The 26,722-nt window shown below is 35.4% G+C and overlaps 1 protein-coding gene across 1 annotated transcript in view; it reads left to right on the top strand.

The window, feature by feature from the left end:
- GRIA4 (glutamate ionotropic receptor AMPA type subunit 4) overlaps positions 1-26,722 on the top strand; it is a 503,661-nt gene that overhangs the window by 475,630 nt on the left and 1,309 nt on the right. The window contains exons 14-15 of the mRNA XM_007945995.1: positions 10,382-10,496; positions 20,128-20,262. Of these exons, the coding sequence (XP_007944186.1) occupies positions 10,382-10,496; positions 20,128-20,262 (250 nt within the window). The remainder of the gene's footprint in view (positions 1-10,381; positions 10,497-20,127; positions 20,263-26,722) is intronic.

Raw genomic sequence — 26,722 nt, 5'->3', positions numbered from 1 at the left:
ATTGGGCAATGTACTTCTGTAGTAATAGCACCTCGAAAACCCATGGAGGGGTCACTATGAGTCGGATCCAACTTGACGGCAATGAGTTTGGTTAACAATTGGAGATGTGGTCCCATCACATAGGATTGTGTGAGGATTCAATGAGAATGTGAAGAATTTGACAAAGCATCTGACTCAATAAAGTATAATCAAGTGAAATTTCAAGATATGTTTATGCTGAAGTGTTGGGAAGCCTTGAATGTCAGAAAAGTTAGAATAATATTGTGGAGGCAATCATGACTCACTGCAAGATACTGAGAGACAAAGCACCATATATGAGTAGAGCAGGAAGGTTATTCTGACTCTGGGTAATAAAGAATGGGTTGGGAGAGTGGGTGGATCTAGTATTAGGTGATGAAGACCTCAACTAAGGTGATGCCTATGTAATGGAAATGAAAAGATAAATTTTAGAGATACTTTCAAGAAAAACAATTCTTAAGAGATGATTGGGTATAGGTGTAGAAATTGCATTTTGGGGGCTGGTTCTTATTATTTTATTGTTTGTTTTTATAGTTCTATTTCTTCTAGCTAAATTTTTAAATTTATTATATGAGAACTCCCTAATAATGCTGTTCTTGGAGATCCAAGATTACATGTCTCAAAAAAAAAAAATAATAATAATAACATTGTTGTTGTTGTTATGTGCCGTCGAGTCGGCCCAACTCATAGCAACCCCTCCTTGGGTTTCCAAGGCAGTATCACTACAGAAGTAGGATTGCCCAACCTTCCTTCCGAGGAGTGGCTGGTGGGTTTGAACCGCCAGCCGTCTGGTTAGCAAGCAAGTGTCTTAGCCACTATGCTACCAGAGCTCCCATAATAACATTAGAATTAAATAATTAAGAGCCTCACATCTACTAAAATAAACCAAACCCATTGCCATGGAGTCAATTCTGACTCATAGTGACCCTATAGGATAGAATAGAACTGTGTTGTAAGGTTTCCAAGGCTGTAAATTTCTATGGAAGCAGACTGCCACATCTTTCTCCTGTGGAGTGGCTGGTGGGTTTGAACCATTGACATTTCAGTTAGCAGCCAAGGACTTAAATACTACACCACAAAGGCTCCTCCTGTGCTAAATTAATAAGTCCTGTCTTATTTAGATCTATCCAGGAGAAAATAAAATGTTATCATCTAGGCAAATCAAGTCATCATATAGGTTATTGGTATCATTTTGTTTGTTTGTTTTTAAGGACCTATTGCACTCTTTCTAGGGCATTCAAGATGTGTCAATTTTGTTGATAAGGCCACCTACTTTTCAGATTTTTTCTTGATTCAAGGAATATTTAACAACAAAGCATAGAAATTTCCAATTTACTAGTTCAGGGAATATTTGTGAATATAAATAAGACAAAGAGCTTCCAAAGGTCAGTCAGGGATGATCCCTGTCATGCTTGACAAACTTTTCAGGAAAAGAAAAAGTTCCCTTAGAGAACCACAGGAAGACTGAGTGTGTAGTGTGTAGTATGTAGACTACAAACAGTATGGGTTATTAAGGGAAAGAGCACTGGAACAGAAGGCAGAAGACCTGCATCCCAGCTGGGCTTTTGTGGGCAAGTCACCTAACCATTATTAGGGCCCACTGACCACATCTGTCAAATGAGGGTGCAAATAACCTCTAAACTACTTTTGGCTCAAAATTCTAGTATTCTCAGTCTTTAAAACAACTGGACAAACTTTTAGGGACTCAGCAAAGACCAGAAAAAGGAAACATGATCCATGGTCCTGGCTTGGTTTAGAATTCTGGAAACTGTATAAGGAGAATAAGAAGCACTGTTGAGGAGAGGAGGCAAGCCAGGTGTAGTGGCAGGGGAGAGTCCAGGCAGCAAGAGATCACAGTCCCTCCACAGGAAAGGCACAGTAGCAATTGAGCAGCTCACAGGTGGTAAACAAGACCAGTTCTGGTAGTTTTCAAATTTTAGTTTAGAATAATAATAATCACAAGTTTAAAAAGCTAAGGCTATTCAAAGCGCTCATTTGTATGATTTGATCCTAGAGAGTGACAATAACAAGAGGGTGCCTTGAGAAGGCTTTATCCCCATAAAACTTCAAACAGCACCCAAGTCATCCCAAATAAAATTAAAAATTACATTATTCAATATTTATATTTTCTCACTATTACATAAGCTAACTAACAATATCTCTGTAGACAGTTCATTTTATTTCCTTTGAGTTAACATACAGTATGTCTCCACCATGGCTACCACTACCCCACACACTCACATGATGCACATGTAGAGTGGCCACAGATTGAGGCTAGTACCTTGGAAGATCCTTCCAAACAAATCACAACCTTAAAACCTCTTCAATATTAAAATTCTGGAGCCACCATTAGTCATAGAAAAGTTTTTATTTCTCTTACCCTTAGTAGACCCTTGAAACTAGCAATGAATTAATTTTAAAATATGTGATTAGATTTAGAAAAGATATTTTGAATCTGTGTTCGTGATTGCCCTTCCAAGTCCATGAATCCCATAAAATTGCATGCCAATCTATGATTTTCATAAGATACTAAAAGGGATCTATAACCCAAAATAATTTAGACAGTTCTGCTCTATGACCTACAATTGACAAAATCATGAAAATGAACTGCATAAAATATTAGTAAAGATTACAAAAAACAAACTCAACACTAAAGATAGAATTAAAATTTTCATTTATCAGTTTCTAGCTAATACTCCTGAGTAAATGGCTGACAGATCTTCACAAAAATCACAACGTTATGTTCCTTAAGTCACATTCCTCAGACTCATTTTTTCAATAGGAATTAGTCATGCAATACCAATTAACATGCAATTTAGAGACAATTCCTGGAATCTAGTCTAATATCTATTTAACTTGAATTCTCCTTCACTCAGAGTATGAAATACAAAGATATCTACATTTACCTTCATTGCACATATATCATCCAATATCCAAAGCAAATCCTTCCTATTTTAAATAAAGCTTTCATTATTAAAGTGGTTTTTCCAGTGTTCCTTATTATAAATTGTACTGGGTGTGAATTGTTGTTCAACTTACAAACCTTTTCTCCTTCTAAATATGATGTTAAATTATTGATCAATATTGCCATTTCATGCAAATCTTGTACTGTCATTACATAAGCAAACTGGCATGAAGCCTTTTAGATTCTTTTCTAAAAACTACTACATATATATGTAAAATAATTTAGACCAAATTCTGCCTTTGGAAATTAGTGCACAAATCCCTTGATGCAAAAAGAGTCTTGTGCTTGTCTACTGGAAGGAATAATTTGGCAGGAAAAGTAATACCACAGCTACAAGTTAAATTGAAAACTTAGTGGGGCACTGATAATGCTGAGAACTGGTTACTGTTCTAGGCTTAAGCAGCTGATAAAAAGTAGAACTGTGCATTCATGTACCTTTCCTTGAGATCAGACATATGTAAGCTGATTGCCATTTCCTCTTCATCGCTTGATAGCCTATTGATTTTTACTTACTTTCATATTTTCCTAACCGATAGTTACTTTCCTCACTAGGTTATTCATTGGCTTTATACAAATTTGTTGTAAATTCTCAGTTTATCTGCAGACTTGCTCTATCTACCTTATTTGCGGGGACATCTTCATTAAAACACAAGAGTAAAATCCCATGTGATATATGTTCCTCCCACCTATCACATCTTCGTTAACATGGAATAGGTTTTGGTGTGTGTCATACAAATAACTGCAACTCTGGGACAATATCGACAACACAGCCATCATTTAAATAACTTAGAATGAATAGTCTATTTAGAGTTGGTGATTATTCATTTTCCAGAAAATTGCTATTTTCTTATTAGAGTGATTCTTGAAAATTTCTGTAGATAAATAGATACACGGATACAGATGTATATACCAGCAGAAATTATATAGAGATAGAATATCATAGCAAAGTTTAAATCCTATGAGTTTTCCAATCTTCAATTTTAGTTCAATTTTCAAGAAAAAGATACAGTAGATGTGTGATGTGATGAAAGATTAAAAAAAAAATCATTCTTTTAAATCCCTGTAAAAAACTGAGAAAGACCTGTTTCTTAGGATCTCTAACACTTGTTTGGGAAAAAATTATAGTTGTGAGCATGGGATCTCTTTTCCTAAAAACAGAGCTATATGCATATTTTTTAATGGCCCAGTTAACAGAATTCAAGTCTATTCACGGTAATATGCTTTTAATTTACCAATGGAAAAAGACTCACCTTGTGTATGTAAATATATGAAGAACAGCAAGGCCTCTTCTCTCTAGGCTACTGAAGTTCTATTAATCTCCTGCAGATCCTCTCTAATAGATAGGCCTGCTAATTGATGCATTACCCATACTTTTCTGCCTAACTTGTTTCCCTCAAATAAGGTGGAAGCTTTATAGAAGCTACATACATAACATACCCTCCGGTCTGTGACCAGAAGCACAAAACCAACTGGACCAAAGCAAAGCACATAATCAGGAACAGTAAATGTTTTCCCGCAATCCTTAACAATAACTCCTAGATTCTACCTCTTCCTCAACTTTGATTCAAAATCAAATATGTATTTTGGTTTGCACACAACAATTCTGTGAGCATTATACTATATTCCAACTAATGTAGATTTGTTTTGTTTTGTTTTGTTTTGTTTCATTGATTATTGAAGTATCACTGCTCATTGTAGAAAATTTTAGGTACATGGGGAAGAAAAAGAACAAAATGCAATCCAAATCAGTCATCATTCCTCTGCCCAGAGATAACAATTTGTTATATTTCCCTTAAATGTTTTCCATTGACATTAACTATAGATAGTTTATTCCCAAACTGATATCATAGGAAATTTATAAATTTATTTCATCACTTAGTGTTATGTGAAAAGCATTTTCCCTTGTCATTAAAAACTTTCAATTGTTGTAAAGCAGTCAGTCATATGGCTTATTGGAGCTTTATAAAAATGCAGGTATGCTGCCCCAACCCAGAAGAATTTGATCCAGCAGGGGTAGGCCTGAGCCCTGTATTTATAAGCAGTTTGAATATTCAGTCTGGCTGGAGAATCATTGATGTAGGCCAACATCTACTTCAGTCTCCCCTTCTGCTGGGCATGTGGGTTACTTCCAATGTTTTTCTACATAAATATGTTATGATATTTATCATGTTATTTTGCCAAACTTTTGATTAATTCCTTAAGATTGATTCCTCAGAGGAGAATTATTGGATCAAGGGGTAATAATTATTTTAAGGAGTTTATTGTATAAAGCCAAGTTATTTTCTTTCCAATTTTTAACTCTACCCTGAGAGTATGGAGATGTCGATCTCTTAAAATTCTTGATTATATTATACATTATATTTACTTTTATCTTTGACAATATGAATGGCAATGAAATGAATTTGCATAGCTGTAATTCATAGTGGTTTAATTCCCAGAAAGGTTGAACTCTTTTATATGAATTATGTGATTTATATTTCTTCCCACATACATAGGAGCTCTGGTAGCATAGTGCCTAAGGCACTTTACTGCTAACCAGAAGGCTGGCGGTTCAAACCACCAGCCACTCCTTGGAAGGAAGATGGAGTAATCTACTTCCGTAGTGATACTGCCTCAAAAACCCAAGGAGGGGTTGCTATGAGTCGGGTCCGACTCATGGCAAATAACAACAACAGCAACAACAACCCACATACATAAGTCATCTATGCCAGTGATGATTTTAAAGGGATTTTCTTATTTCTTTACCCAATTCCTTATTGATTCATACAGTTTTTTTTAAGTATGTTTTAATGCATTAGATTTTATGAGAGACTAAGAAAAAAATTCCCAACATAATTCAGGTAAATATTCTGGACATTTTAACATGGGATATAAATTCTACAGGGACTATCATATGATCTAATGAAAAGAGGACTTTAGTGAAGAGAACACAGACCTAAACCTGGGAGACTTTTCTCATGTGGGTACAACTAATGATTCTTTTTTTACAAGGATCTATTAATAAATTACCACCACCATCACACATACAAGCTCACTAGTTGTTTAGATAAATGAACTTCATTATATCTATACACTTCAACTTCAAAACCAACAATAAAATGTACATCGTATAAAGTGAAATGGAATTGAGTTTGCTTTAACCAGATGAAAGATAATATTGCAAATTATTTATTCTATAAACTGAATGTGCCCTAAATATCTGTGTGCAAATATTGACGAAAGCTGAGGGCTTATATCCTCAGTCCTTTCCAAATTATTCACAAACCCAGTAAATAATAAAACTGTTCTGAACTTGAATTTCATTTGATTTGTCCCATTTACTTAGGGAGAACTTCAATTTCAATTTCAATTTGTTCCATGTACTTAAGTAGACATTTTATCAGATGTTAATTTTAATACCTCACCAACAGAGAAATTACACTTTAAGAAATATGTCTAGAAGTAAATATGATGAGTAAGTCATAAAGAAAGAAAAGCATATCCAAATCTATAGAATTTCATTATAATTTTTTTATAAAAGGGTGGAGGGTAAGACAGAAATATCTTAACCTGAATTAGATGTTTTTTTTTAACAAGAAAATCTTAGTTTGCACTAATTTATCCAAAATTAATAAATGGAAAAAGTTTAAGTCTGTTCATTTTTTAAAGCTTCTGTTTTATGCAATGTTTGAAAAAGATTCTAACTAATGAAAGTGTCAGTGAGGTACATCATAACCTCAAGTTAGAATGAGAGAAATTCCAGGACCAAAAACTCTTGGAAGTTTTCCAGGGGTCCTGGAATTTGACCAGGTAAGCATTTTCTTTTCAAGTTCACCACCATTTCACCACTACAAAAAAAAAAAAAAAAAAAGTTATTTAGAGAGAAGTTTTTCTTACCTAGACTTCCCCTAAGACATAAAGGCAAACACATAATTAAGTTACCTGTTTCAATCTATAAAAGGTCTTTGTCAACACACTTGGATTCTTAAACGTAGTTTATACATCCAAAGAGAATGTGGTCAATTGTTGTTGCTCCTTCCTCCCCTTCCATTCTTAAATGGAAAACAATCTATTTCAATTGAGTTTATTCTATAAAAGCCACATTTAATATGATAAAAATAATAATACGTGTAAAAAAAAAAAGATCACAATACTTTTTTTTTTTTAATTCCTTATCTGCTTGAAGGTCACTATTATACCTTGTTTTAGGCTTAATCTGGGCAAGAATATCCCTTACAATCCATATGAATGTCTGACATTGATTTTGAAGAGGGTTCCAAAGCAATACTAAAATGTGCTGCAGGAAGGATATGCTTATGTCCCTCCTTTACCTGATGATTCCTATAAAATCCTTGGGAGCTCTGGTGGCTTAGTGCCTAAGGCATTTGACTGCTTACCAGAGGGCTAGCAGTTCAAACCCACCAGCCACTCCTCAGAAGGAACACTGGGCAATCTACTTCCGTAGAGATAGCGCCTTGGAAACCCAAGGAGGGGTAGCTGTGAGTCGAGATGGACTCGAAGGCAGTGAGCTTGGTTGTCATTTTTTGTTGTTGTTTTTGTTTTTTTAAGTAGAATCCTTGACTTGGTTTACAATTATTTGCCTAGATAAAAAGTACTTTTTAACCTTGTCTATAGGAGTTCTGGTAGCAGAGTGCCTAAGGCACTTGACTGCTAACCAGAAGGCTGGCAGTTCAAACCCACCAGCCACTCCTTGGAAGGAAGATGGGGCACTCTACTTCCATAGTGATACTGCCTCGGAAACCCAAGGAGGGGTTGCTGAGTCGGGTCTGACTCGATGGCACATAACAACAACAGTAAAATGAAATAATTATATGCATTTTTTAAAGTTATTTAATGCAAGTGAGTGCCTTCCATAAAATATAACAAATGACCAAACGATCCTTGAATGTGTGATTTATGCCAGAAATCCAAAGAGGAGGCCTATAGAGCAAAATGTATTATATAAGGAAATTCCATCTTTAGCCTGAGCCTTGTAGAAAATAACAGATACTTTTAAAATGCAAAGAAACCTTGAAATACTGTAGACTACTTCCAAACATTAATTAAAAGGGCTTTCTACCATATATTATTAAAGAAAAGTAAGTTTTATATATAATGATATTACATGGACTTTATCAAAGGATGACATGTTTCTGGAAGGACCACATTTGGATTAATTGTGATTTGGGCAGTAACATATTCACCAAATATATGTGTATATATATTTGTGTGTATGTATGTATGTATGTATATATACACATATACAGATAGCAGTGTGAAACTAAACTGTTTTTACATGGCCTGTTAGATAGTATTAGAAAGACAATGTCTTAGAGTTATTTTTTAGAAAGCTTTTATTACAGTTTTCTCAATGTAAAGCTTTTTTTCCTTATCCATTCATTTATTTTGCTTTTTGTTTCCTATTGTGCTGTGAAACTGTCTTTGGATATGGCTAATAACCCTGTTAAATAACCCTCTCATGGAATGGCTTTAGTTTTATCAAAAGAATGGTCTAAACCAATGTATCAAATAATTGGGATACCACTTCATTATAAATATCTAATAAGAATGTTTGAGGCTGAAGTAAAATGGATTATAAAATTAATTTTTTCCGAAATACAAAATGTTAGTACTTATTTTTAATTCATCAAAAGATGAATTTAGCTTTTTGTGTACACATAACAAATTTAAATAATTCCTTTTCTCCAAATAGAATTTTTTTACTAGATGTCTTTATCTTCATTGAATTTTTATTCATTCCCACATTTTTAGTCTGATCCTTCTGTTGTTTAAACTGACAACTTGGTGTTCACTTTAGCAAATATATCAATTCTTTCATTCCACTAATGTGGCACTTACTTTGGGATGCGTGAACAGCTAATTATTTAATTAACATTTAGGAAACGGAAGTCTAACTCTTAAAAAGTGTTAATATCCCCAAAGTGTGTGGCTTACTCATGAAAAGTGTTTACTCTCCAGGTGGATCAGACCATCACAGCACTTAAAGTATTAGGAATGCATTTTAAAAGAATAAACACTTAATAGACTAATTATTAGGAGCTCTGGAGGCATAATGCCTAAGGCATTTGACTGCTAACCAGAAGGCTGGCAGTGCAAAACCACCAGCCACTCCTTGGAAGGAAGATTGGGCAATCTACTTCCACAGTGATACCGCCTCAGAAACCCAAAGGGGGCTCATTATGAGTCGGATCTGACTCCATGGCAGTGAGTTTGGTTTTTTTTAGGCTGATTAGAGTTAAAAGATGCAACACTTTCCATTAGCTAAATGACATTTCAATTCCAAATCCAAGTTTAAGTGTTATTTGTTAATATCATTGATTTGTTTTATTTTCTCTATAATCTATTTGGCATTCGGTAATCACAAACCCAGTTTTTATTAAATAGCACAACACAACTGAACCTAAATTCTCTCAGTAAATAAGCCACTCCCTAGATTTAACAGAAATTTCATTAAATTCTGGAAAAGCCACATGAAAGAGTTAATGGGTCACCCCAAAACTGTAGCTTGAAAGCAGGAAAGAAACTAAATTCATGGGAGTTAATTTTTTTAATCCTCTTAGAGAGTAATTAGAATGTTCTCCCTTCATTCCTCTGTGGAGATAACCGTGGCAACTACTAATTTAGAGTGTTTGTTTGCCAAGTCCATCTTCACATACAGCATGATTGCCTGGAGTTTAATTACTTAAAATTGTCAAATTGGATATGTGATATAGTGTCTAAATAGCATATAATGGCTTTATGAATCAACACAAAATTGAGATATAAGAACATTTTTCCCTAAGAGCTGCTGCTTCTTATCCCTTAACTGTCTCAGGACTTCCACCCATGAAGCTGAATCAAACCTGGAAATCCTAGTCTCAGAACATCTAAAACAAACAAACAAATAATAATAATAATAAAAATGAATAAATTATTAAGCCTTATTCCTTGTTGTCAGTAAATCAGTACATAAAATATAGTGTCTGGTTTGTTTATTTGTTTGTTTACAACATTTTACTTTTCCTTCTGAAAATAAATTTTCCTCCCAGTGTCTTGGGCTGTTGACACTCTTAGAGACAAAGGAATTCAAGACACAATACTTCCTCAATCTCTAGTAAATTTAAGTTTATCGGTGTTTTGTTTAAAAAAAAAAAAATCCATGTAATTGTTTAAGAGGATCAGTTATTTCACAATAAACGAACTGTGAAAGTGAACAGCGCCAAATATTGCATGTTTAATACATTTAAAATTACTTGCAATTGCCTTTGGTTTGAACTCTAATAGAAGGAGCTGCAGGATGGCAAAATGAGAGGTTTATTTAGCATCTGGGAGAAGCTTATAAAAGAGCTTAAGTCCTCATTCCTTCTAACATCTTAACAGCTGTGCAGTTTCTTACAAAATATGTTTTATCGTTTCAAGAAATGCTGTTAACCTCGCAGTTTTAAAACTGAATGAACAAGGCCTCTTGGACAAATTGAAAAACAAATGGTGGTACGACAAAGGAGAATGTGGCAGCGGGGGAGGTGACTCCAAGGTTAGCCTCAATGTCACCAAAAGCGGGTAAACAGTATGTAAAGTAATAGGTGCATCTGCTGGGAGACTCATGGTTTGCACCCAATAATGCCACCAGAATTGCTGGTCAAGTCCCCTCCCAAGGTTAAGTATGCGATTACTGTCAAAGCAAAAATATTTGCAACTGTTATAAATTTGGGGTCACACTACAAACCTAATTGAAATATTCACTGGAAATTGCTGGCTTTGAAGAGGCTATAGATCAGACATAGTTCTGTGAACCTTGGTTTTGGAAAACATGAAGGACTGCAACTTCTTGAAAGAGAACAACTTCCAACTTCTAGTGAAGAGAGGAGGGAGAGCAGTGAGGGTAAGTCTCATCTTGTTTTCATCTCCAATGCTGGGCCAAAGCTTTTAGTGAATGCTTGTAAGTAGCAGCAATAAATTAATTCTACTCAGACCTATCTAGAATACCAGCCAGGAAGTCATTTCTCCGTCTAAGACTCTCAGGCTTCTGTTAAAATTAAATAACAAATCAAAGATAGTCATGTGAGCTAGGCATTTTTGCCTCCCACCAATGGGTCAAACTACTAAATGATTTGTCTACGAAAGCAAAACTAACTCAGTTTTGCCTTCAGTTCATCCATAATATATCCCCAGCTTCATAAAATGTATTTTTTTTTAATTTCTTAGCAGTGACTAAAGGAAAAAAATATATGAAAAGGAATATAATTAACAGAAATTATTACCTAAAGTCCCAGGAACTTAACTACAGAGCAATGTTCATAGACTTAAAGGAAACAATCCACAGATGGAAAAGTTCTGAGCTATTTCTTTTGATTAGTATGCAAGAATTATGAAACATGTAAACTTTATACTCTTATCTTTGTTTTAAAATCTAAAGATTTGTCCAAAACAAGAAATTCTGCATATCTTCAGGTTCTTGGTTGGGCTATAAACTTTCTCTATCAGCCACCGACTCACAGTACAATACTTCAATTTTAGTGTGCCAGTGGGTGTCAGAGTAGAACTGTGCTCTATAGGGAAGAATGGCTTCCTCTTTGGAAGTAGATAACCAAGCCTGTCTTCTTAGGCACCTTTGGGTGGTCTCAATCTTCCAATCTTTTGGTTAGGAGCTGAGAGCATCAACAGTTTGCACCAATCAGGGACTCCTCAACCTAATTAAATCCTTTCCAATTCCACTCACTAATGTATTTCTAGCTCATAACAAGTCCTACTTCAGCAGACAAAAAAAAAAAGAAAAAAACTGCCTTTGAGTTGGATCCAACTCATAGCAACCCCTCATTGGGTTTCTGAGACAGTATATCTACAGAAGTAGACTGCCCAATCTTCCTTCCGAGGAATGGCTGGTGGGTTTGAACTGCTAGCCTTCTGATTAACAGTCAAATGCCTTAGACACTACACCACCGGAGCTCCTACTTCAGGAGAAGGAAGCACAAACTTTGCCAAGTGAATTTCCTGGCCACCAAGAAGGCGTGAAAGATAAGGGACAAGAGAATAGTGTGGGTCCAATCCTTGGTTTCCTCAATCATGATCATCCTTCCGATGATTCCAAGAAAGAATCTGAGTTATGAAAGAGAACAACAAGGAGAGGCCAGAAAGAAGTGCTCTGGATCCTTCTGGGGCCATCGCCCTTTGTGTGACCTCCTAGGCACCTCCATTCTAGGCATGATCCATTGTTTTCTTAAAGAGTAATTTTTTTGTATTTTGGAGCCCTAACTTTCCTACAATTTTCTGATAGTTTCCATAAAAATAGAAATATATGTATATGTACAGAGAAAGTTATTCAAGTTTTCATTAATAATCTAACATTTCCTCCATGCAAATTCTAAATGTAACACACAATGCCATAATACCACCAGAGAAAAGAAAAATGAAAATCTTCTATTGCATCAGAAAAATTTTGTTTTCAATATAAGAATAGCATAACACTACTTGACACATAAAATTTTCTATGAAAATTAATAATGAAGTCCTATGTTAGTTTATGTAAGCCAAAGTATACACTTATTAGGGAAAAAATCACTATAATTCAAAAAATCATTTTAATTTATTTAAATGAGGCATTAGACACTTTCATTCCATTCTGATCTGCTTGTGCCATCCAGCATATTCTCTGGTATATAATAGACCAAGTAAATATTTGTTGTCCAAAAGAATAAAGATAAATCTAAATTTCCAGTTTTCAAAAATCAAATTGATTGATATTCCTGATGTGATGTACATTACTTTTGCCAAACATGAAGTAAAAAATTATATCCAGTAACTTAAAAATCTTAATAAGTAATTTTCTAATACCAAACCAAATGCACTGCCGTCGAGCCGGATCCAACTCACAGCGACCCCTCCTTGGGTTTCCGAGGCAGTATCACTACAGAAGTAGATTGCCCAACCTTCCTTCCGAGGAGTGGCTGGTGGGTTTGAACCACCAGCCTTCTGGTTAGCAGTCAAATACCTTAGGCACTATGCCACCAGAGCTCAAGTGTTATCAAAATATTAATAATGACCTACTCTGAACTCGTAATGAAAGGAGTTATTTTAAATGGCCTGACCTAAGCTAGATCAAAGTAAATTACCAGGAGGCAGCTGTTGCCTTTTCCTTTTCTTCAGAAGCTTTTATACTTTCTAATATTTCATTTCAACTGTACAGGTGACTGATTTCTTTTTAAAGTTACTTCTCTCTTTCCATTGGCTTGTTCTGCCTCAAAAGAGATAAAATAAGGAGGAAAAATACTTATTTGGAGAATGCAGCTGGCTTTGGCTGAGTGTGAAACCAGAGCAGAAGAGACAACTCCAGTATAAGAAAAACAAGCATGTTCAGACATCTCAGCACAAGTACACTGAAATCTTGTGTTGCCTGATTTTCAAATACAGGATTTTGGTAGGAGAAAATTAACTTTCCTCACAGTAATTCATCTAAGGCAGAAAAAAAGAAAGAAAGCTCATACTACATGTGAAAAATTCCTATTATTGTCATTAGGTGCCATCAGTTTAAACTCATAGCAACCCTATGTACAACATAACAAAACACTACCCAGTCCTGTGCCATCCTCACACTTGTTGCTATGTTTGAACCCATTGTTGGAGCAAGTTTGTCAATCCATCTCATTGAGGATCTTCCTCTTTTTGCTGGCCTTCCACTTTACCAACCATGATATCCTTTTCCAGGGACTGATCCTTCCAGATAACATGACCAAAGTATGAGAAACAAAATCTGACCATTCTCGCTTCTAAGAAGCATTCTGGCTGTACTTCTCCTAAGACAGATTTGTTCATTCTTTTGGCAGTCAATGGTATATTCAATATTCTTTGCCAACATCATAATTCAAAAACCTCCTATAAGAAGACAATTCACCCACAAGATTGTGCGAGGGAGAACATCTCCAGTTTTCCACTCAGCAGGAAATTATTAAACTCCCACCTTAACCAGAAAAGGTACCAATACCTGTGGGGAATAAAAAGAGAAAGACCCCTGTCCTTTCCCTCAAGGATGTTATGATCTAATATAGCCAACAACTGAACTATTTAGAGCCACTATGGCAGCACCCCAATAACACAGCATGACCATGCATTAAGGAGCTCTGGTGGTACAATGGTTAAAGAGCTGGATGGTAACCAAAAGCTAAATGATTTGACCCCACCAGTTACTCCATGGGTGAGGGTGTTGGGGGGAGTGTGGCAGCCTGCTTCTCTAAAGATTACAGCTTAGGAAACTTTAAGGGACAATTCTACTGTATCCTATAAGGTCGTGATGAAGCAGGATAGACGAGACAACAATAGGAACAGACTCACCTATTGGCATTAACCAGAGTAGCCCTCAACCAAGATGCTTCACAATAAAATGTAAAAAATTAGTAGAAGACATGAGGAAAATTGTCCTACATCTTAAATGAAATAAATCCAAATGGAAAGGTGTGATTTGGGGGACAAGAATTTGTCTCTGTTTGAAAACTTGCTCCTTCAATAGTGTTAATATTATTGAGGAGGGTAATCTTTTTTTTAAGGTCATAAGAAATGTGTACTCATTCTTGTGAACAAAATCATAGAAATTTATTAATTGACAATGGACCAGTTTTAATATCTTGATTGCAGTGTCTAAAACACATTTTCTCCTTTGATTAATGTCGTTCAGTTTGAACTCAAATTGTAGACAAAATTTTATGCCAAATTTTAGTGAGTTATGTAATCCTGGTTCTAGTCAGAAGTTTGGGCAGTACCTGTAACCATCAATGCCCCATAGTGCTAATAATATACACAAAATTGTTGATTTTTTAATATTTGTTTTGTAGCTTATTCTCCAAGTATATAAAAATATCTATATTCTTGGATGTATATATTTATGTAACAATCATTTTATAAGTGTGATTACCAAATAACATATTCTCTAGTAAATATATTTGATCATAAAATCTCTGGTTTTCAAGTTAGCATTATGAAGAATATAGCCCATTCCTGACTTTAAAGTATGTTATATATGGCCTATACCCCTTCACGAGAGGGTAGCATGAAAACTGATACAAGAATAAGGTCCAGAATTACCACAGAAAATATGCATTCATATCAGGAAAAAAAAGTAGAAAAGAATAAAACTGTTATAGTAAACAGAAACCACTAAGGTTTGAAAACTGACTCTTGAAGAATCTCCCAGTAATGAATTCCCAGATCACTGTGTGGAATTCCACCAGTGGAATATTTAGTTCAGTCAATAATAAAACCCATTGCCATCTGGTCAATTCTGACTCATAGCGACCCTATAGGACAGAGTAGAACTGCCCTGTAGGGTTTCCAAGGCTGTAATATTTATGAAAGCAGACTGCCACACATATCTCCCGTGGAGCACCTAATGGGTTCAAACTGCGGATTTTTTGATTAGTAGCCAAGTGTTTTAACTACTGCAGCACCAGGGCTCCTTTGGTTTATAATACATAGCATATATTTAAAATGCCAATCTAATCTTAACCTGTAAATCCAGTCTACGGCATTGGAGTGAATAGCAAAAGGGACAAAGAAGCAAGGAGGAAGGTGGAGGGAGTAAGCGGAGAAAGACTTTAGAAAGGAGAGGGGTAAATTAAAAGCAGTCTGCATCTAATTCACAATATTGTCTTCAACTGTCCCTTCTAGAAGAAACTGGAAGGGAACGCTCCTCTTTCATGTCTTCTGTGTTCAGCATCAAGGTCTTCTCCTTCCACCTCATCCCATTCAAGAAATCCATCATAGGCTCAAATAATTTACCGACAGGCGAGCTAGCCCGGAGACCTAAAACCCTTGTAGTATCAGTTCTATGGAAAAGATTGTTCTGCGTTTAAAATATTAATTTTAGCTATTTTACAGAACACTAGTTTAAAGCAGATAACGCTGGTAATGCCTGTTTTACAAAGATGAGCAAGATGTGGCTTTGCTTTCAGGGATTTCATGGTTCACACGCCAATCGGTAAAAGGGTGTTTTTGTAACAATCTATTCATAAATGGTGGGAGTTGGGAAAGAGCTGCAAAATTAGCAGAACCTGGATTAACTGGACTAAATCAACCAACACCTCAATTAACCAGAATCCTCAGTTTACCCAAAACCTAAATCAAGCTCATGCTCAATTTTAATCCAAAAATCAATTTAAGCAAAATATTCTGGGATCATGGCAATTTCACATTATCTTTTAAATGGAACAGTGGAACTAAACTATAGTAAGATCTTAAAACGTTGATTAAAAAATTAAATTGTATTCAGAAACTAGAAATACAAAAAGGAAAATTTATATATTAGAAACTTTTTTCAGAACCAAGTGTGTAAGAAAAAAAAAAAAAAAAAAGAGGCTCTCAGCTTAACTGTTAACCAAAAAACTCAGTTAATAAGAAACCTCATCTCCTGAGTCTTCAGTTGTTAATGTTTTTAAATAGCATGAACTATGAAGTCAGACTGTTAAAAATCCTGACTCACTTACTTCCTAACTTTATGATTCCAGATTAGTTACCAGTCTCTCTGGTTCTTGGTTTCCTTGTCTGTAAAATGCAGATGTCAATAGTAATTAAACATATAAAATGTTTTTAAAAGTGCCTGACACATAGTAAGTCCTTAATAAATGTTAGTGATCATGATCATTAATGCATTACTAACTGTGTAGATAAATTTATGGAATTAATACCATGGAACCAAAGAACTGGTGTTCCTACCAATACACTTACATTTCCTAGAAGAAGGCCATTAGGAGATAAGACCAGCAAAGAGATGGCAGCCTTAGCAACGTCCAAAGGAATGAAGTGAGTCTCTCTCTGAAAGTTTTAAAAGAAAAAAAAAAAAAAAAACCCACAAAAATAATAACAACAAAAAATCCTAGGAGTTACTGCTTCCCATCCATCTTCCCAGCTTTTAGATTATACACACTGAAGTTAATGTGGGCATGAAAACTGGAAGAATTAATACTGGATGATTACTGACACTTCCTCCCTGAAAGTCCTAATACAGTATTTTTATCAAAGGAACCAAAGACTATAGAAAAGAAACATGGGACCTTATAGGGAGAGACAGTTTACCTATTCAGAAAAAATCCTGGTCACCCTGGTAAGAATTTGTAGAATATACTATAATAACTTCATCTTATACTTACGGTATATTAATATGGCAGATGAAAATTACTTTTGATGATATTATTTCTGTTGAATACTGCCATTCAGAAGGAGAACATCAACATGAGATTATACTTTAAAATAATATTGTGCATGTTTGTCTTATAAAGATCTTTCACATGTGAGACCTTTGCTGGGAACACCAAAATCCTGCTCTTTCAGTTAGGTCCTGGCTGAGAGCAGTTAAGGAGTCAGTGAGGTGATGGATACCGTAGACATGCCTTCATAGCATAAAGTTAAGTTCCACTAGCTGAATCAAATGCATGTAAGAAATGAAATCAGTCCTGTCTAGCTTCTATTAAAGTCTGTCTGTCAACCTGCAGCCACTTCCATTAATTATGAAAGGGGGTAAAATATGAGCTTCTCTATTTCAACTGTGTCTACAGTTACGTTGAGGAAAATCGTAGACGTGCAAGAAACCCAACCCAAGCCAATAGTTTTGGATTCACAGTAATTGCATACATTTTATTTAAAAATCCTCCCTAGCAGTATGTGCCTGTTACCTAAAGCGATGGAGCAGGCCCCAGTTTTATGTCTGTTTCTAAACCTGGGCCTACAGTACAAGACATAGCACCTACTGTGGCCTCTGCTCTGTCACTTTGCCATGCGATTCTAATGTAGTTTTACTTGAATAACATAAAATAACATATATAATGTTATTTATGTTATTTTCCACGTGAAGAACTCCTGTAAACCTTGCCGTTTTGAAACTCAGTGAGGCAGGCGTCTTAGACAAGCTGAAAAACAAATGGTGGTACGATAAAGGTGAATGTGGACCCAAGGACTCTGGAAGCAAGGTCAGTCGCTGCAGTTCGGGGCCTCCTCTTGTGTTCACAAAGCAGTAAACGGGAGCAATTATCAACAGTGTATGGAAACCGTAAAAAACCGAACATTTCTCTATATACTCAGCCACTGCTTAAATTTAAAGTTAATATTATAAATTTTCGCCACAGGGACTCTCTTTTCAGGAAATTGCAACCTGCTCCCCTAATATAAAGTATTTTGAGTAAACTTTAATTAACTGCAAAATATAAAATGATAAAAGCACTTATATTATTCTTAAACTCACGTACCACAATAAAAGTAGAATGTTTTATGGTTGGGTCATTTGTTTATTTGTTTAGGAGGCAAAAACCATGGGATCTATTATTTCAAGAGCTTATATATTCACAGAACAGGAAATGAGAAAATGACCAGAAAACAATTTTAAATATGAAATAACTGTGTATTCAGTCTTTCGTCATGATATTGCCAAGCACTCCACTTTTGAAATTTGAAGAGGCCCTATTATATTTCTGTGCTGACAGATAAACAGAGTGAACCTTCCAACTCTATTCTTCCAATCATAATTACTTTAATAAATAAATCAACGCTTATGAGTAATATCCTCAAGTTCTGAAATCTCGGCTGCACGAACTGTTTTAGAATGATGCTGTTGAGTTCAAATGAAAAGTAGTGTTAAAAACAGTTACATGTTTATTCTAAAGCCAAAAACAGGAAACAAGTTTAACAGTGAGTCTAAATATTTGTGCAAGTTAATAGAACATAGCAGCAATCCCTGAAAGCCATACTTGAGAATTCTTGGTATTCTCTTTTATTCTTTTTTTTCTGTTATCTTCTTAGAAAGGAAAAAAAAAAAAGGGGGCTAGAATTCTAAGACATTAAGTAAGTGATTATTTTAAATAGGAGAGGCTCAATTAGTCTAAGGAAGGGATAAAGTTAGGTTAATTGATCCTTTTTCAGAGTTTATCTCTTTATTTTAAGACTTCTGTTAGCCTTTGAACCAGAGTGGAATGAGAGGAGCTTGGCACAGATAATAAAATAGTCATTTCAAATCCTTACATAAAGCAGAAGCATAAGTTTTTTCTAAAAAATGAAGTTAACCTAAGTTTTTTCGCCCGGTTACCTGATGTCATGGCTAAGTGGACAGAGTGTATAATGCATCCCTTAAACACACTCCTAATAAAACTATGTAAACTTCTGGATCACATTTTCTACAAAACATACTGCTGAGAAGATGATGCCACAGGGCATCCTGTAGATAGGCCACCCAAAATACCTCTTCAAATAGTGTTATATAATAAACATATTTATAATTTGTAAAACAAAAAAAATTCTGAATTCCAGTTACAATTTCAATATCTTTTAATCATGTGCTTGGCTCTGTCTGAACTTACTGTTATATGATACATATACTAAAGCTTTGAAGAAAAATATGTCTAAAATATGAACTGATTAAGTATTACTAAGTGGGGATGTATTTCTAAATCAATAAAAATAGCTATAATTCTGGCCATACATAAATAATTATTTCCCAAATGACCAGGGTAACTTATGTATTTTAAAAGTTACTTTAAAAAGCCATCTAAATAAAATGTATATATAGTTACTCCGAAATAGTATATAATATATAAAAGTGACACTTTTTCATGAGTTTTCCATAAAGATACAACTGAAAGAACAAATAATATGTACATCTAGCATAGTATTTGTATATATGTGCAAATGTAATAATAAAAGAAAACGTGAAATTACTAGCTTGAAGACCATTAGTTCCTTAAGCAGTAAAAGTGAAGCTAGATTTATTCAGGAGAAATTTCAAAAATTAAAAGTATGTTTTAATGGAAGCAAAGCAAATGAGGTCCCCTTCTCATGTAATTGGATTTTAAATATGGTCAATTTCAAACTTATCAATAATAAGCCCTCTTCTGCTGCCCTTATATAAATATATACATTCTATAAAAGGCTAAGTATAATGGTTTCATTGCATATTTAATAATGATAAAATATTACAGATTTTATTGAATGCAATTACTGGCAATTATCATAATTTCACTTTTCCCAAAAGCTATAAGCTTTATGTTGAAATCCATAAACCAACATCAGTGACTTATACATGTAAACAATTTCAAGACAAATTGTGCATTTGTTTTAATTGGTTGATATCATGTGTTCTTTTACCTTTGGGATGTGACATTTCCACAGTTAACTGAAGTATCTTTATCCCCCTCCAGGACAAGACGAGTGCCTTGAGCCTCAGCAACGTAGCAGGCGTCTTCTACATACTGGTTGGCGGCTTGGGCTTGGCAATGCTGGTGGCTTTGGTAGAGTTCTGTTACAAGTCCAGGGCAGAAGCGAAGAGAATGAAGGTGGCAAAGAGTGCACAGACTTTTAACCCAACTTCCTCGCAGAATACCCAGAATTTAGCAACCTATAGAGAAGGTTACAACGTATATGGAACCGAAAGTATTAAAATTTAGGGGTAGGACTTAGGGCCTACTACAGTGAGTGGGTGATGCATCCTGTAAACGCAGTGTTGTGACATGTCTGTCTAGTGGTGGTATTGCTTGCTTCTAATTAGAGCTTTATATTTTTTGAAAACTTTGGTGCAAAGTGCTTCAGTTTTCTTTGGCTGCAGATGTACTGTTTAAAACTCTATGTTGCCAATAGATATCTGCATTGACAGGGTCAGAAAGACAAAAATGAATCTCCAGAATTACTTGCTAAAATTATTTAAACAGTTGATTCTACTTGAAATTTGGGAGAAATTGGAAATTAGAACTGGGTCTCCTTCCACAAGCCCAGGCTTGTCTTCTCTGTAACAATCCATTTTAAGATAAGTGCTAACAAAATAAGTACAGAACCTGTTTCAAATGATCAATGGCCAGACAATTGCCTATTTTTGATAAGGTCATCTATTTTCTAAAAAAACAACAAATGGAAAAAGCTCCAATAAAGTGTCAAGAGCATAGTAAGTGCTAAACAAACGTTAGTTCCTATTCTAATTTGTATGGAAGCCTTATGGCACAGTGGTTGAAGTGCTCAGCTGCTAACTAGATGGTTAAATTTTCTTTTTAGGCCTTCATGCTCCTAGAAGGGAAAACATACAAATATATTTAAATATATTTAATTAAAGGCAAGTATTACAACATTTAATACACTTCATTTCAATGAGTTTGTATTAAGTACCTACTATGTAAGTGTAGGAAGCTCTGGTGGCATAATCCCTAAGGTATTTGACTGCTAACCAGAAGGCTGGTGGTTTAAACCCACCAGCCACTTCTCGGAAGGAAGATTGGACAATCTACTTCCATAATGATACCACCTCAGAAACCCAAGGAGGGGTCGCTATGAGTCGGATCCAACTCAACAGCAGTGAGTTTGCGTTCTTTGTTGATATAAGTATAAGTAGCTCTGGTAGCACAATGGTAAAAACATTCCACTGCTAGCCAAAAGATCAGCATTTCAAACCCTCCATCTGCTCCATGGGAGAAAGATGAAGCAGTCTGCTTCTGTAAAGATATGCAGACTTGGAAACCCTATGGGTTTCTGTCCGTAGGGTCTCCATGAGTTGGAATCAGCTGGATGGCAATGGATTTGTTTTTCAAAAATGTAAATGGAAAGGAGCCCTGGTGTCGCAGAGGTTAAAGCACTCAACTGTTAACCAAAAGGTCGGCACTTTGAACCCACCAGCCACTCTGTGGGAGAAAGATGAGGCAATCTGTGTTAATAAAGATTTATAGCCTTGAAAACTATATGGGGCAGTACTACTCTATCCACTACAAGTTGGAATCAACTCGATGGCAATGGGTTTTGTTTTTTTTTTTTTTTTAAATGAATCTGAATCCCCTAGACAGTAGTGGGTTTGGGTTATTTTTGTTTTTGTTTTTTCCTAATTTGCTTTATGATTGCCATCATTCTATATTTTTGAAGACTGTTGTTGCTTTAGTTGTTAGGTGCCATTGGGTCAGCTCCAACTCATTGTGACCTTATGCACACCAAAATGAAAACACTGCTCAGTCCTGTACCATCCTTACAATATTTGCTATGCTTGAGCCATCATTGCAGCCATTGTTGGATGAAGTGTCAATCCATCTCAGTGAGGGTCTTCCCCTTTTCTCTGACCCTCTACTTTAACAAGCATGATATCCTTCTTCAGGGACTGGTCCCTTCTGACAATATGACCAAAGTATGCAAGACAAAGTCTGGTCATTCTTCCTTCTAAGGGGCATTCTGGTTGCACTTACTCCAAGATAGATTTATTCTTTCTTCTGCCAATCCATGGTATTTTCCGTATTTTCACCAACACCACAGTTCCAATACATCACTTCTTCTTCAGTCTTCCTTGTTCATTGTCCATCTTCCACAGCATATGAAGCTAGTGAAAATGCCATGGCTTGGGTCAGGTGCACATTAGACTTCAAAGTGACATCTTTGCTTATTAACAAGGAGGTCATTTGCAGCAGATTTGCCCAGTGCAATTCATCCTCTGATTCCTTGAGTGCTGCTTCCATGGGTGTTGTTGGTGGATCCAAGTAGAATGCAATCTCTTACAACTCCGGTCTTCATTTATTGGTAATGGATTTGCTTTTTAAAAAATGTAAGTGGAAAGAAGCCCTAATGTCACAGAGGTTAAAGCACTCAGCTGCTAACCAAAAGGTCAGCACTTTGATATCCTACAGAACCACTGTATCAAAAAGAACTGGTTGACCTTCAACCATTTCAAGAGGGAAGATGTGATCAAGAGCCAATGGTATTAAAGGAAGAAGTTGATTCCAACTCATAGAGACCCTACAGACAGAAACCCATAGGGTTTTCAAATGGTCCAATTGTGAGGATTTTTATTTTCTTTATATTGCAGTATAATCCATACTGAAGGCTATTATCTTTCATCTTCATTGATAAGTGCTTCAAGTTATGTTCACTTTCAGCAGGGAAGCTTGTGTCATCTGTGTATCACAGGTTGTTAATTAGTCTTCCTCCAATCCTGATGCCATTATCTTCTTCATATAGTCCAACTTCTTGGATTATTTGTCCAGCATACAGACAGAATAACCATGGTGAAAGGATGAAACACAATGCACACCTTTCCTGATTTTAAACCATCCAGTATCCCCTTGTTCTGTTCGAATGACTGCCTCTTGGTCTATGTACAGGCTCCTCATGAGCACAATTAGGTATTCTGGAATTGTCATTCTTCACAATGTCATCCATAATTTGTTATGCTTCATACAGTCAATACCTTTACACATAAATCAAACACAGGTAAACGTGTTTCTGGTATTCGCTGATTTCAGTCAAGATCCATCTGACAATAGCAATGATATCCCTCATTCCACCTCCTCTTCTGAATCTGGCTTGAATTATATTCAGCAAAAATTTTACTTTACATTCTTCATGTATGATGTTCTTATTGTCATCCCACAACTCATCTGGTCTTTGATCACTGGTGTTCAATGTGTCAAATATATTCTTCAGATGGTCTTTAAATTCAGGTGGGATATACTGAAGGTCGTATTTTGGCTCTGAGCTTCAACTTGAACTTGCATATGAGCATTTGATGGTCTATTTTACAACCAGCTCCTGGCCTTGTCTTGACTGATGATATTGAGCTTCTCCATTGCCTCTTTCCACAGATGTAATTGATTTGATTTCTGAGTATTCCATCTGGAAAGGTTCACATGTATAGTCACTGTTTATGTTGCTGAAAAAAAGGTATTTTCAGTGAAGAAGTCATTGGACTTGCAAAATTCTATCATGCAATCTCCAGGATCATTTCTATCACCAAGGCCATATTTTCCAAGTACTGATGCATCTTTGTTTCCAGATTTTGCATTCCAATCACTAGTAATTATCAATACAGCTTGATTGCATGTTTGGTCAATTTCAGACTGCAGAAGTTGGTAAAAATCTTCAGTTTACTCATCTTTGGCTTTAGTGGTTGGTGATTTGAATAAAATAGTATTAACTGGTCTTCCTTGTAGGCTTATGGATATTATCACTGACTGCAATGTACTTCAGGACAGATCTCAAAATGTTCTTTTGACAATGAACATGACACCATTCCTCTTCAATTTGTCATTCCTAGCATAGTAGACCACATGATTGTCCAATTCAAAATGGTCAATACCAGTCTATTTCAGCTCACTAATGCCTAGAGTATTGATCTTTATGTGTTCCATTTCATTTTTGACAACTTCTAATTTTCCTACATTCATACTTTGTACATTCCACATTCTGATTATTAATGGACATTTGCAGCAGCTTCTTCTCATTTTGAGTCATGCCACATCAGCAAATGAAGTTCCAGAAAGCTCTACTCCATCCACGTCATTAAGGTCAACTCTCCTTTGAGGAAACATCTCTTCCCTAGTCATATTTTGAGTGCCTTCCAATGCAAGGGGCTCATCTTCCAGCACTATATCAGACAGACAATGATTCACTACTAAGCATAAGTTTTCAGTGGCTAATTTTTTCCCTTAGTCTGAAAAGGTCTGCTGAACTTGTCCACTATGGGTGACCCTGCTGGAATTTCAAGTGGCATAGCTTCCAGCATCACAGCAACACGCAAGCTACCACAGTATGACACACTGACTGATGAGTGATGGTTTAAAGACTAGAACTCCACTATTTGTTACTCTGACAGTTCTTGGGCTACACCCTTAGGCAAGCATGATCATCAGAGCATAGACTACAATTCACAATATTAGATGAAATTCTACTTTTATTTTCACAGTATCACAAAGGTGAATTGGCATTTTAAGCCATACAGTAATTTCCCCATCAAAGCTTTTCAGCCATAGATGTGTTCTATAAGAGAGATGCCATAAAAAATAAAAATTATAGTGGGATGCTGTGGGCTTTTTTCCCATTTCAATAGCTCTTAAGCAAACCAGAGCAGCCTTACTTATATTCTTTCATTGTGTCACAAAAAAAAAAAACAAACTCCAAAGCATTCAGTAAAATTATAGGAGATGGAGATCATTTTTTAAAGTCTCTAAATGTTCACTACTTTTTCCTGTAATGATAATGGGCACACTTATCAAAATAAGATTTGAAAACCTTTGTTATTGTTCTTTCTAAAATCAGGCCTCTGAAACCCATTTTCTAACATTAGACGTAATAGCCAACTGAATAGGCTGCTCATTCTGATTACAATGATAAATGAACCTTTGAACCCACAAGAGACTTTTAGTGCTCGATGTACTCCAGAGTCAAAAGCCCAATATAATTGTTAATAAGAATAATATGTATATCTGAAGTTCTGCCATGTGAATATGTACTGAACTTTGATATCTATTTATATAAACATTACCGAAATGCTTTTTAGTTTTTTTAAAAACAAAAGTAACCCTTTTTACCAAAATATAATTGTTTTTATCCATAATCTAGATATCAATGACCTAATATACCTGCATATAAATATCTCAAAGAGATATTTTCCCAATTATGAACTAAACCCTCAATTCACTCACATCAAAATATTTTGGCATGTCGTCTAACAGTGAAACAAACTGAGACAATGTCAAGGTGTCTTGGGTATTATGAGAATTCTTTCATCTTGACATGCACAGTATTGAGGAGGGATTTTCCCAAAATGAGAAAAACAATACCTGCCCAGTTTTGCAAACCAATTATTTTGAAAGCAGTCTTAGATTAATTCAATCACATTAAGGGCAAATAAAAACCAGTTGCTGTTGAGTCTATTCCAACTCATGGAGATCCCTTGTGTGTCAGGGCAGAATTGTGCTTCATAGGGTACCCATTAAAGGCTTCTGACTCAAAAAGCATCCATCTAAAACACGTAACATTAAAAACTGGATTATATTGAGAGGCTATCCAGCAACTCTGACCCTAAGCCCTGGTCTGTATTTCCTAAATATTGTATTGCTATATTTTCTTGATACAAATAATGCTGCTCTGCTAATGATTCTCTTCACACACATACCTAAAAGCATATGCACTCTAATTGGTAGGAAAATACTCATTTCTAGTACATAACCTCCCAAGACTCTCACTTCAAAGAGCACTACTATAGCAGTCATGTCCATTTCCTAGTTCCATGCTGAGGTTCTGCCATATGCATGAGGTTCTTGATTTAAGGGCACTTTTCAATGTTTGTTTAATTGAATGGAATTATTTCACTTCTAAATTCCTCATCAGTATACCAATAGTCAGCTTCTGTTCAATTCAATACAATGTGCATTATATTCATTTAGAATTTTTTATTAAGGTATAATTTAAATCCAGTAAAATTCACCCTTTTCAGTGTGCAGTTCTGAGAGTTTTGACAAAAGCTTTATTTAGAATTTTATCTCATCAGTTTCATTTTATTTACTTATTTTAAATTTTTATTGTGATTTGAGTGCAAGTTTACAGAGCAAATTCATTCTCCACACAAGAGTTCACATACATTTGTCTCATGACATTGACTGCAATTCCCCACAATGTAATAGCTCTCTTCCCAGTTTCATTTATAAGGAAGAGAAAGTATCTTTCCGAATATGGACATTAATCCATTAAACAAATATTTCCCAAGTGCCTATCATGTGTCAAAAACAGTCCAAAGAACTTTGATTTCAAGAGACTAGGAGAAGATAACCAAGTAGGAACATTGTTTTCCCCTAAAATCCTCATTTTCCAATATTGCTTAATATAAAGTTATTAATCATATTTCTGATTATGAAGATAAATGCTAATTTTTGAAATCACTCAGTAAAGCAATTATATGAGGTTGACCTTGTTTCTTATCTTAGATATGTCATTAGCAATTTTACTTCAGCTTTATAATTTAGCATGGTAGCTGATCTCTAAACCACTTCATTCTAA

Source organism: Orycteropus afer, unplaced genomic scaffold (genome assembly GCF_000298275.1).
Source record: "Orycteropus afer afer isolate SDZICR_OR568_19922 unplaced genomic scaffold, OryAfe1.0 scaffold00147, whole genome shotgun sequence".
Taxonomy (NCBI): domain Eukaryota; kingdom Metazoa; phylum Chordata; class Mammalia; order Tubulidentata; family Orycteropodidae; genus Orycteropus; species Orycteropus afer.
Note: the sequence above shows the minus strand (reverse complement) of the source record. Positions and strands in the feature narration are given on the sequence as shown.